Source organism: Python bivittatus, unplaced genomic scaffold (genome assembly GCF_059951505.1).
Source record: "Python bivittatus isolate LINGU-HERP-01145 unplaced genomic scaffold, Pbiv_v1 ctg000850_np1212, whole genome shotgun sequence".
Taxonomy (NCBI): Eukaryota; Metazoa; Chordata; class Lepidosauria; order Squamata; family Pythonidae; genus Python; species Python bivittatus.
This window is the reverse complement of record NW_028277112.1, coordinates 61,282,155-61,295,813: the sequence shown is the minus strand read 5'-3', so window position 1 is coordinate 61,295,813 and position 13,659 is coordinate 61,282,155. Positions and strand designations below refer to the sequence as shown.

General features: G+C 38.7%; 1 protein-coding gene across 3 annotated transcripts in view; it reads right to left on the bottom strand.

The window, feature by feature from the left end:
- The window catches only part of LOC103054328 (PH and SEC7 domain-containing protein 3-like), a 170,383-nt gene that overhangs the window by 11,475 nt on the left and 145,249 nt on the right, over positions 1 to 13,659 (bottom strand). For all 3 annotated transcript variants that reach the window (XM_088129788.1, XM_088129789.1, XM_007425835.3), the window contains 2 exons: positions 2,998 to 3,155; positions 1,228 to 1,372 (listed from right to left, as the gene is read on the bottom strand). In XM_088129788.1, the coding sequence (XP_087985914.1) occupies positions 1,228 to 1,372; positions 2,998 to 3,155 (303 nt within the window). The remainder of the gene's footprint in view (positions 1 to 1,227; positions 1,373 to 2,997; positions 3,156 to 13,659) is intronic.

Here is a 13,659-nt window from a genome sequence, read left to right as displayed (position 1 = left end):
GCCTTTTGTATCATGACAAATGAATCAAGTGTCCAAATGCGTAAAATTATTTGAGCCTGATTCACATGAATATCACTTCACTTAAATCCATTATCACGTGGAGGGAGACTTCAGAGACGTTTATAGCTTATGGGTGACTGAATTATAGTTAATTTATCTTACGATATTATCTATATTGATTATATGTTATAGTTTTGTTTTTCTTGTAAGATACTTAGATTCACTTGACTGAAATGGCACAAAAGCCCTTGTAATAAATGTTTAATGTGTCTTAGGTGCATCAGCAATTCCTGGAGAGCACTTACTAGAGCTTCTCCAGCTCCAATGCAGTAAAAAGCTATGATCGTAGGAACCACGGAAAGAAGGAAATGACATGCAAGAAAGGAAGAGGAGGAAGATGCAGACAAGCTGAGAGGTGCAGTGAGAATTTGGGAGACTGGGAAATACGGTGTTGGATGGAATCATGACTGCAGGAGTCAGGAACCAGGGGTTCTCAGCCTTCATTTGGCAGTCACCAGGGCATGCTCAGACTGCACTGCCAAAATCCAGCAGCAAACAATCTTGCGGTTTGCTCTCACTTCTGTTGCTGCAGCAAGCAACGTCTTTGGCAACAGCAAGGGGATGGATTTGTTTAACTGAGACATTCATATGCAGGAAGGAGGTGAAGAGGCTGCCATCTCTGCATGGCCTTGCAGTTCACTCTTCCTTCCTTCTCTTCTTTTCTTAAGGTCCCATTTCTTATGGGCCTTATTTGGGAGCTGAAACAGGGCCTGCTGTGAAGAAGCCTATCAGCTGATGCATCTGGTTTCTGCATCTTGCAAAATCACTGGAAAGGGCAGTCAGGACTGATCTTTCACACATCATGCTCTGCAGGATCAGTAGGAGCCTACTGGCAAGTTGGGCAACTGATAGGTAAAAGGAGACAGGTCTCGGCTTTATCTCCTTTGAAAGCCTAGCGTTTTTGCTTCTTGCCCTTTAGGTAAAAGCAATTCAGGTCCTTCTGCTCCCCATCTCTTCCTTTTCCCAACATGCAAACCGTAATTCCCTTAACAAAACAGCTGACTTGGAAATCATGCAGCCCGCCACCAAACCGCCTTTGGTATCATGACAAATGAATCAAGTGCCCAAATGTGTAAAATTATTTGAGAATGATTGCAAGGAACACTAATACTGGAAGCCCTGTTTCTCCCAGCTGTAAGGAGAGGGAAAAACAGAGAAAACAATCACCTGAGATAATTTGGTGGTGGAGGCAGGTAAGAGAGGGCGGCTAAATTTCTTCTGGGATCCAATAGCAGCTGGAAATGGTGGGGCAGAAAAAACGGCTGCCACAGAGTTGATCTTATTGATCCAAGACTCCATTTCTTCAGGGCTCCTGTGGAAGATAGAGAGTGAGTGAGTCTGGCCTTGTGCATAATGCTTGCACGTTCTCTTCAGTATCTGTGTTTGCATAATAAGAACTGCTACTTTAGGCCACCTTTATTTATTCCTGCATCAGAATAGGTTTCTCCTGCAGCAACTCAGGATTTGTCAGTGAGCATAAGCCCCATTTAGGAAAATTCCATCCATCCATGTTTCATCTCCATCTTTTTCCTGTCTCACTTCCATCTCTTGACTGTTTGTTCAACAATCTTTTCCTTGTGTAATAAGCAGTCCTCGTTTAGTGACCACAATTGGGACTGGCAACTTGGTCATTAAGTGAAGCAGTTGCTAAGTGGAACGCCACAGTTTTATGATCTTACTTCAGCTTTCCCTTTGCTTTACAGACCTGCGAAGGTCATAAATATGAGGACTGGTTGCAAAGTTATTTTTTCATCACTATAATAATTGCAAACAATCGCTAAATGAGGACTACCTGCAATGAGCATCTTTCTGTTAAGCTTCAGAAGACAGTAACAATCTTAAGTGTAAGTCAACCAAGGAGGCAGGGTGTCTGCAGGGTATGGTAAAAAATATAAAGATGGTGGCCATCAAGTTGTGATCAAAGCTCTACCTGTTTTTCATGTGTGCAGACAGAGCTTTGATCACACCATTGCAGCTGCCATTTTTACTTTTTTTTACCATATCCTGCAGACACTCTGAAGTGAAGTGAGGGGCCATGGCAATCAGGGTCTCTTCAGGAATCATCCCTGCAGTGCACTGAGAGCCTGATATCCCCAAACCTAGGCTTCTAGTTAATGACATCAAAGTCCACTTAAGAGATCTAGGGAAATTAACACTCCCTGTCTTCTTTCCTACCAGAGGTAACCATTATGACAATTTAAATTTTATAATTAGTCCCTAAACCAAAATTCAATCTTAACTTTATTATTTACATTTCTATTTCCTCATCTAGTCAGACAGATAAGGGTCTAGAGCAGCCTTCTCCAAATATTCTGATGCAATGATCTGCAAAATACACCCCTATAGCTTTCACTTAAGTTTAAACCCCTGTTCTCCAGAATATAAAAATTATCTGCATTGCAGCAGTTAAAAAAGCCACATGCAAGTATCTTTTGTAGCTTCTTTCTCTAAAGTTTAAATTATTAACAGGATCCATTTTTTAAAATATTACTTTGAGCAGTGTATCCTGACCTTGACTTTGATTGTTAAGGTAGGCTTAAAAGCTACATATTATATATTACCACATATGCTAAGATATGCTTTTTCTTCCCCACCCTTATAGAGTATTATGGCAGACTTGTATCACAGATTTAAGGCCAAGACAGCATTGCAACTACCGAATAATTCTGCTGCTTTGGTTGCCTGTTTGGGAACAGAAACCTCTAGCAAGCTGCACACAGTTTTACAGGCCAAGGGTGGACCCGAAATAGCTTCAGTATTTGCTTATGGAGACTGTAGTCCTTTTGTTAAAATTTATACTCAGAACTGAAAAAATAGTTCAGAAAAATAGAGGGGAAAAAATAAAATTTGAAACAAGTCTTTGGAGAGAAACCCAATGTCCCATAAGATTATTTTTTGGATGAATCACACCATGAAAGGAACCAAACTGGAACCTACTGAGCTTGAAAAAGCAAAACTCTCCAGTCAGCTGTCTTCAGCTTCAGGACATTTGGCTTCTTCTCGTAGTCGGTTGCCTTCGATGCTAGTGCATGGTGCACACTGACGGCATTTTTAAGGTCATCCTCCGATAAAGCTTTCTCTGGTTTGTATTCGTCCTGCAGAAATTAAAAAGGTAACATTATTTTTGCCTGTTTTTCGACCTCTGGCTGCATTCAAAAAGCAGATAAGGAATCAAAGTGCTTTATAAAAGAAAAACCTGAAGTGACAAAAGCAAGAACATGTTGTTACGATCCTATATACTGTATGTTTACCGCAAATGAGGGATGGGTGAAAAACTGGACTTCCGATAGGGATTAATGGTGGTTTAGCTCGTCTTCAAGGAGTGGCGACAGCATCATAGTAGAGGTCAGTGCCCAGAACCCAGCACTGGATGCTGAACTTCCTTCGGATAAAGGAGGAAACATGAAATCAACCAATCTGATCTTTGGTTGGCTGCTCCTTGCTAGATACCTGCAAAAACGGAAGCTTTTGCACTTTGCTTGGAAGTTGAGCGGCTGGGAGGCGTGGGATTCTATCTACATTCATGGCTGTGGTGCAGCCAGCATGAACACAAGAACTGACCAATCCTCACTTCTTAACCACATTTGGCTGTAACTATTCTTCAGCCTGGAAGAGATTTTCTTTTACAACAGATAAGTACTTCTCTTGGTGATTTTCATATACTTAAAGTATAAGGAATATTGGTCAAAAAGCTTAATAAAGAATGATAAAAGAAAGAAAGTTAAAAACGGATAAAGGGGAAGGTTATTTTTTTTAAAAAAATTAATCTTTCTATGAAACTGCATTGTAAACATCCTAACTGAATGAAAACAATCGATTCAGATCTTCCGTGGGAAGGCTGTTTGCTTTGCATTAAAGACTGCGGTAATTGGCTGGATTTACAAAACAAAAGATTAAGGTAACCCAAGACTGAATACTTGTTGTAACCACGGAAACAATGATCTGACCCACTGCAGAAATTACACCTATAAAGACACTAGAGGGAGTGAAGTTTGTGTTTATCTTCTCTGCTGTTTAACCCTTTCATTTCCTAATAATGACGAACACAAGACGGCAAGACTGGAGGCTAGAAGAGGTTCCTCAGAAGAGCCATTAGAGAAAGAATATAAAGAAGATAAAACAATTCCTTTAAGCTTACTTCAGTCAATGTTTGATGAATTGGGAACTAAATTGGCTCCGTCACTTGAAGCCAAATTTACAGCCTTTGAAAAAAAGGTAGATGAAAGGCTTGACAAGATGGAAAATGCGTAAAACAAATGTCTGGAGATATAAAACAAGTCAATGATAAGATGGAAATTTTAGAGAGTAAATCAGAAGTTAGAAATAGAGAAATGGAGAGCGAGATGGATAATGTGCCTTTACTAGAACTCAGAGAGAAGGAATTCTGTTTGAGATTTAGAGCTATTCCAGAGCTCTGATGAAGATATTAGAGGAAAAATTATACAAACATTGACCAGTTTTTTAAACTGGGAAGAGGAGGACACTGAGCTAGAGACTGATAAGGTATATCAAATAAATTCACATTTTGCAAGAATTAGAAATGTTCTAAGAGATGTTTTGGTGCATTTTGTGAGGAAAAAACAAGGGATCAAGTTTTGCAACAGCACTTCAATACAAGATCGATAATGCAGATATAATTATTTTAAAAGAAATTCCTATTAGAATTTTACATAAGAGAAAATAATATTCCTTTTTGACTGAGATACTGAAGCAGAAAAAGATTTCATTTCATTGGGACAAATTAGAAGGTGTGATTTTTATTTTTAAACAGCAAAGATTTTGACTGAACTCTGTTCAAAAGATTAGTGAATTTTTGGAAAAAAATTTAAAGGAGAATTGGAAGAGGTTCAAATGGAGGCTGTATTGAAAACTGCTCCAAAATTACAACAGATACAAAAGGATTCTGAAAAAGATGATTCTAAATTAGGTGCTACAGACATTGACTTTTCTAAATTACTGGCCTAAATATAGATTATAAATGTTTAACGTGGAATATAAATGGAGCAAATGCTGCTCAAAAAAGAAAAAAAACTCTTTCACTACTTAAAAAAATTAAAGCAAGATATAATTTGCTTATAAGAGATTCATATTAGAAAAAAAGGGCATAAAATATCTGACTTGCAAAAATTTGAGTGAAGAATTTGTATCAGCTGGACCTAAAAATAAATAAATAAATAGAGTTGTTTTATATACATATTAACCCCCAACTAAAGCCAGAACTTTAGTTGAACATGGTAGATTTGTTGGGGTGGAAGTTGAATTACAAGGGGCTAAAACTATGGTATTGAGAATTTATGCCTCAAATGAGGATACAGGAACTTTTTATAAATTACTTATGAAGTGACTGAAAGCTTTTCCTATCAAAATTGGTGTTTGATGGGAGATTGGAATGAAGTGATTTCTCCACAATTAGATAGAACATCAGAGAAAAATATTAAAATTACTAAAGGTAAATTACCAAAGAATGTTTTTGATTTGATGGATAACTTAGCCCTAGTGGATGTATGGAGACAGAAAAAAGGCAACTTTAGAGAATATACTTATTTTTCAGAAAGACATAGAACTTTTAAAAAAATAGATATGATTTGGACTTCAAAAAAATTGGCTACTGAGATCTCTAAAGTTGAAATTCTACCAAAGACTTTCTCTGATCATAATCCTGTGAGTTTGATTTCTAAAAAGAAATCTACCTCCTTTAGATGGAGATTAAATGAAACATTATTACAAAAAAAGCCAATAGCAGAGGATTGCAAAGAGAAATTAGTTTTTTTTTTTAATAACTTAATAAAAGAACTGACTTAAAAATAGTTTGGGATACAATTAAGCTTTCATTAGAGGTTACTTCATACAACATAATACTGAACTTAAAAAAAAAAGACTTAAGAGAAAATACAGGCTATTTTCAATGAGATAAAAAGAAAAGAAGAGAATGAAAGAAATCACCAGAAAAGACAAGCATTTCACATCAAATTAAACTTTTACAGCAACAGTTATCTATGTTAACAGTAAGAGAAATGGAAATAAAGATGAACTATGCAAAGTACAAGAATTTTGAATTTGCAAATAAACCAGGGAAATAGTTAGCATATAAATTAAAAAAAGAGAAAGAAAAGAAATTGATTTTGAAACTTCAAGAGGGAGCTACTGTATTAACCGGTAATGTGGCTATACAAAAAATGTTTTATCAGCATTATTATAACTTGTATAAATGGCATGATATTTCTTTCAAAAAAATAAATGAATCCTTAAAAAAACAAAACTTGCCAAGACTTAGAGAGAACCAAAGTCAGATTATGAATGGACCTATAACAGTAAGGGAAGTTTCTGAAGCTATAAAAGAGATTAAACCAGGAAAAGTACCTGGACCAGATGGATGACCAGGTTCTTATTACAAATGTTTTGAGGATGAACTTCTACAACCCCTCCAAAATACAATGAATTCTATACCACAGGAAGGAAGGATGCCAGAGACTTGGAAATAGGCTAATATAATGCTAATACCTAATGAGGGGCAAGATTTAACTTTAACAAGAAGTATAGACCAGTATCATTATTGAATAATGATTATAAGTTGTTTGCGACAATTTTAGCAGAAGATTGAAAATAACTCTGCAAGAATTTATTCATGAAGACCCATGTGGATTTTTACATAAAAGACAACGTCAGAATGGCATAGACTACTTGAAACAGCATAATGAAAAACAAGCTGCATCCATGGCTGAGGGTGGCCTTGAACCCAGGTCTCCCCACTCTTCCTCCAATGCCTTAACCACTACATTACACTGGTTCCAATAAATTTACAAGTTGGAAAAATGAAAAAAAAACACCAAATAAATCCAAAATTCACCATTCTACTTTATTTAATGGAACTTATTTCATGTATGTACTGTATCTCTGGTATTAAGATCTAAAAGCTGTGTTAGAGAATTCAGTGAGTTTTACTTTTGAACCCACCTGCATAGGATACTACTGAAACTTCCATTAAATTATTAAAATTTAATGGAAATGAAATTATGCTGCCTTGGCTGATTAGGGTTTTTTAAACTTCTCAGTATTTTTACCATGGTAATATAAAACAAAACTTTACAACCAAAGGCTGCAGTCCTGAACAATTTGTAGCCTGAGATTAAATCCCACGGAACTCAGTGAAACTTATTTCTGAATCTACATGTAAAAGGATTGCATGTGAAGGTTCCTTAACTGGAGATATCAGAGCCATCTTACCTACCTACTCAGTAAAAGCAGAAAAAGCAGCAATGAGTTACAGTAGCCTTCAGATGCAACAACTACCATTAGAATTCCATAGAAAATGAGTGGGACAGAACTGATTTAAATAAATATATTCCTAGAATTCCCACACATCATTTTCCCAAGCTGGTTCTCCCAGATATTTGGATTTCAGTTCCCAGAATTTCCTATCAGCATGCTCAATACAGATGCTGAGAGGTGTAGACCAGCATATATGAAGAACGATGTGCTGGGCCAGATATTAGATTTATATCATGCCATTTATATTTATTCATAACGATAGAGATATTATTCTATTTCTATCTATATAGTAGCCTGTCATAGTATAAGCTTGTACTGTCAAGTGTCTCATGGACTAGCAAGCCAATTCAGCATAATTCAGAAATAAGATTCTGAAAGACTCAGAAATAAGATTCTCTTGAGTCCAGTAGGGCTTACTCCTAGAAAACTCTCCCTCCCTCCCTCCCTCCCTCCCTTATATCCCACCTTTCCTCTGGATGCTTAAGGTGAGCTACATAATATTTCTTCCAATTTTTCCACAGAACAAGAATGCTTTCAGGTAGGAGGGAGTGAGTGGCTGAGAGTCACACAATGAGTTTCTGTGGCTGAATGACCTTAACCAACCACCTTAACCACTATAGCACATGGGCTGTTTCCCCCACTCCCAAAACCTCCTGACGAATTATAAAAAAAATAATCCTGGAAGTACCTAGCACAGGGCTATTGTGTAGGAACAAAGCTAGCATCCCCCTCATTTGGCCATTGTGATTTTTCCCCCTTACATCCAACTGTATGTTCTGTATAGCTGACATCTTCAATTACAAAAACACCATTAAGATAAAATGTCAGGGAGAACTCAGAGCAAAAAGCACCAGGAAATGGCATAGAAAATGTGCAGCAGAACCTAAAATCAGTGATGACGTATGAAAATGCTTCCAGTAGCAGCCACAGTAGTTAACCCAAAGTCTTCAGTATAGATGTTACAGGTCAGCTGTTGATTACATCCATTTCAGCACTGTGTTGATCCATGGCAAATTCACTGCAGAACAGTCCACAGCCAAAATCTGCAACCAGGTAAATAAAAATTCTCTCCAGGTTTGAGAGATGGATTTGACTAATGTGCTAAATATCTAGAGAGGGTGGCAAATTAGAAGTCAAAGCAAGTAGGAGAAATGCTTTTAAAAGGGCTGGAAATAAGCCTACAAAATCAAGTAAATGAGTCTATGGTGGCCTGGTAGAGTGGTGCCCGTTAGCAGCTTATGGGGCAAGCCAGATGTGCCGCCAAGGCAACACAGGATAGGTTCCTGCACTTCTGGCTGCTGTGCAGAAGGAAAAAAAAATGTGAAAATTACCATTTCGTTTTGTCCCACAGCCTTTTCATCCCTCTTCTATAGAACCAGGAATGCTACAGGAGGACTATCCCCCTGCATATCTAATCTTTCCATGAAACCTGGAAGTCAAAGTTTACAAATAAACTAAGTTTGGCAGAAATACTCGTGCCCTTTTTAAACAGTTGAGGATTTTAGCAAAGGCAACACCATGCTGATATTCATAGTTGGCACTTCATTTGCATTTAAGATAGGAGTTTTGGAGAAGGGAGGAAATGCTTTTGGTGCTAACAGAATTAAAAAAAGGTCAGAGGGGTGGCTGCCCAAATGGTTGGGAATTCTGGTTATTGTATTTCCTATACATGGGGAGGGCAGGATAGCAGGTTGGAAAAGTTAGCAGTTTTGGATTTTCCTGGAATTGGAGCAGAGAAACTCTCTTCCCAAGAACAGAATGTTTCCTCATACTTAAAATGAAACTACAGAAGCTCTCTCATGGTTTCTGAACGTGACTAGCGCCTAAGATTTTGCTGAACAAGCCGTAGTCCGGAATTCTACATACATTTATCTGGAAGTCTCACTGAATGTAGGCAGACTATTTCAAAGTAAGCAGGCATCTAATGATGCTATACAAGTGAAGTAGAAAATGTGTGTGCAGTTTTCTGAAAGTCTCTCTTTGTACTTTTATGCACAGAGCAAAACCACTTTGAATGCGGTCAGGTTATATATCAGCGCCAACATTTGTTCTAAATTTTTGGACAGACGAAAGGGACATCAGTTTTCTTGCATTTGGCAAGATGAAGAATATTTCATACACTTAAGGCATGATGTAAAAACCTGTTCCAGGGTTCACTCAGTCAAATCTTGTGATCAAAATGCAGACTGGAGGGCAGGACCATTCAAATGAAGATACAAGTTCTGTTTCCACACATTGCCGGAGGATTCTACAGAATAGGCTTCAGCATGGGGCACAGCTGAGGGAAGCATAAAAATGTGCCCCCTGCATTTTTTGCACTTCCACCAGGAATTCCTGCAATGCGCATTTCATCTACCAAACCCAGTATAATTATGGGAATTTTGCAACAGTGAGTTGCAATGGCTAGTGTGGGTCTTCCAGGCTGTGTGGCCATGTTCTTGAAGTTTTGTTTCCTAATGTTTCGCTAGCACCTGTGACCGGCATCTTCAGAGTGCAGGATCCCCAGGAAGATACACACTGCCTAATCCCCAGGAAGATACACACAGATGCTGACACCAAAACAAGCAGCCACTCAGTAACTCAACCCCTCCCCCCCACACACACACACCCAATCCCCCCTTCCCCCCCCCCTCAGATCTCTATAAATACCCACAAAAGGGGTACCCTCTCTGGGCACAGAGAGAACTGCTCCTGTCTGTGCTCCTGCACTCTGAAGATGCCGGTCACACGTGCTGGCGAAACGTTAGGAAACAAAACTTCAAGAACACAGCCACACAGCCCGGAAGACCCACACCAGCCATCGTATGCCGGCCGTGAAACCCTTCGACAGTACAGTGAGTTGCAACATTATCATATGAACATTCCTTTGGAAATGGTGTGGGTATGTGTGTAAGTGGAGGTGGGTATGTATCTATAGAAAGTCTCAGTGTATTAGAATATCAGTTGCTTTTGCTGTTGCATTATTCTCTGAAGATAGGTTGTGGCCCATGAGCTGAATCCTGGGCCTGAAGCTATTTTATAAAACTCCATCAAATTTTAATCAAAGGTTGATAATACATTTGCCTGCAGTTTCACTTGGATGGAAATGAAAATCAATTCCAAGTTCCAAAAGAAACTGAGATAGCCCACACAGATGTTACGGCTCTTTTTTGGATTTGGTACATCATGCTCCAAGCTTTGCTTGTATGCATACAGGAATGTGTATTAAAGGGGACCAGCTCCATTACAGAAACAGGTCACTGATCTGATCTCTGGACCATTATCTAGGCCAAGGTTTCTCAACCTTGGCAACTTTAAAATGCATGGACTGCACACTGGCTGGGGAATTCTGGGAGATGAAATCCAAACATCTTAAAGTTGCCTAGGCTGAGAAACTTTGATCTAGACAGACTAGGTGCCCTTCAAATGTGTGGAACTCTAAGTCCCATTATTGCCAATCCGTACAACCAATGGCTCTTGTAGTCCAACACATCTGGAAGGAATGAGGCTGTTTTAGGAAAAAAACGACTATCCCAAGAACTCAAAACTGATCTCTCTCACTCTAAGAAATCCACTTGTGTTTTTTTTTATTACATACAGTGGGGCAAAAAAGTATTTAGTCAGCCACCAATTGTGGAAGTTCTCCCACTTAAAAAGATGAGAGAGGCCTATAATTTTCATCATAGGTATACCTCAACTATGAGAGACAAAATGAGAAAAAAAATCCAAAAAATCACATTGTCTGATTTTTAAAGAATTTATTTGCAAATCATGGTGGAAAATAAGTATTTGGTCACCTACAAACAAGCAAGATGTCTGGCTCTCACAGACCTGTAACTACTTCTTTAAGAGGCTCCTCTGTCCTCCACTCGTTACCTGTAGTAATGGCACCTGTTTGACCTGGTTATCAGTATAAAAGACACTTGTCCACAACCTCAAACAGTCACACTCCAAACTCCACTATGGCCAAGACCAAAGAGCTGTCGAAGGACACCAGAAACAAAATTGTAGACCTGCATCAGGCTGGGAAGACTGAATCTGCAATAGGCAAGCAGCTTGGTGTGAAGAAATCAACTGTGGGAGCAATAATTAGAAAATGGAAGACATACAAGACCACTGATAATCTCCCTCGATCTGGGACTCCATGCAAGATCTCACCCTGTGGGGTCAAAATGATCACAAGAACGGTGAGCAAAAATCCCAGAACCACACGGGGGGACCTAGTGAATGACCTGCAGAGAGCTGGGACCAAAGTAACAAAGGCTACCATCAGTAACACACTACGCTGCCAGGGACTCAAATCCTGCAGTGCCAGACGTGTCCCCCTGCTTAAGCCAGTACATGCCCGGGCCTGTCTGAAGTTTGCTAGAAAGCATTTGGATGATCCAGAAGAGGATTGGGAGAATGTCATATGGTCAGATGAAACCAAAGTAGAACGTTTTGGTCTAAACTCAACTCGTCGTGTTTGGAGGAGAGAGAATGCTGAGTTGCATCCAAAGAACACCATACCTACTGTGAAGCATGGGGGTGGAAACATCATGCTTTGGGGCTGTTTTTCTGCAAAGGGACCAGGACGACTGATCCGTGTAAAGGAAAGAATGAATGGGGCCATGTATCGTGAGATTTTGAGTGAACACCTCCTTCCATCAGCAAGGGCATTGAAGATGAAACGTGGCTGGGTCTTTCAGCATGACAATGATGCCAAACACACCGCCCGGGCAACGAAGGAGTGGCTTCGTAAGAAGCATTTCAAGGTCCTGGAGTGGCCTAGCCAGTCTCCAGATCTCAACCCCATGGAAAACCTTTGGAGGGAGTTGAAAGTCCATGTTGCCCAGCGACAGCCCCAAAACATCACTGCTCTAGAGGAGATCTGCATGGAGGAATGGGCCAAAATACCAGCAACAGTGTGTGAAAACCTTGTGAAGACTTACAGAAAACATTTGACCTCTGCCATTGCCAACAAAGGATATATAACAAAGTATTGAGATGAACTTTTGATATTGACCAAATACTTATTTTCCACCATGATATGCAAATAAATTCTTTACAAATCAGACAATGTGATTTTCTGCATTTGTTTTCCCATTTTGTCTCTCATAGTTGAGGTATACCTATGATGAAAATTACAGGCCTCTCTCATCTTTTTAAGTGGGAGAACTTGCACAATTGGTGGCTGACTAAATACTTTTTTGCCCCACTGTATTTCTCTTCCGCACAGCCATCCCCATGAATTGATATATGAATTAAGATTATGAATTAAGACACCATGTCACTCTTCCATTTTTTGACATGCCAGAGAAGAGAAAGTGAACCTGAGTGCCCAGACGTATTCAGGAGGGAGGTAATAAATTATTGGAATTTAAATTCTTTTTGATATTTCATAGTGTTTTGCAGGCCAGCTTAAGTAGTTTGAGGCTGCCACCAAGGCTCTCAGCTTGCTCTTTGCCAATTTTATTCAGAAGTACTTTTCTTTTTCTTTCTCCCCTCCCATATTCTAAAGTACACTATAAAATAAAATAAAATGCACAAGGGAGAAGTTGTTAACAGGAGCAGCTACACTAAATAATACTGAACACAGGTTTCATGTGCCAAGGGGTATTGTTTTTACTAAGAATTGCATTGGTTTTATTCAAATATAAATAGTAGCTACAAAGATGGCTCAGATGGTCCACCCTATTTATTACCCTTCCATAAGAGGGTGGGAAGAAGCCATAGGCCCTTGAACAATCAACCTAGAAGAAAATCTAGATATTCAATAAATTAAAAAAAAAAAAGAAGAAATGAAAGACTTGTAAAAGAGCAAAAGATTTGAAATGTCCCTAAAGAGTTCATTAGGATAAAGTAATAAGAATATTACCAATTCAACCTCACTTTCCCAAGTGCATCTGCTATTTTATCCGCAGGATTCGACTAAATGTGCATAAATATCTACTGCACTTCAGGCCAGCTTGACAGAACTAATCAATAGGGAATAGGGAAATTCTCAGTAGGTAAAGCCAGACTTTCTCAAAATATAATGAATGGATGTTAAGACTCTCCTATTGGTTCATATGGCACAAGTATTCTCTAAAGCATCTGGTAAATTGACCCTATGTGTATGTGTGTGTATGTATGTGTGCGTATACATGTATGTGTGTATGCATGTATATATCTTGATATCAGAAAGCCAAACTGTAACAAACATTAGAAAGGTTTCACCAGTTACACAAACTGTTTGACAACTCTGATCTTATCTATGAAATTCCATATAAAGCTTTTAAACAAAGAATTTAATGTGATGACAAAATCATTAAGAGGAATAAGTTTTGGTAGTTCTTTCGATGTGTACATAATGTGTAGGCCAAGATTAAT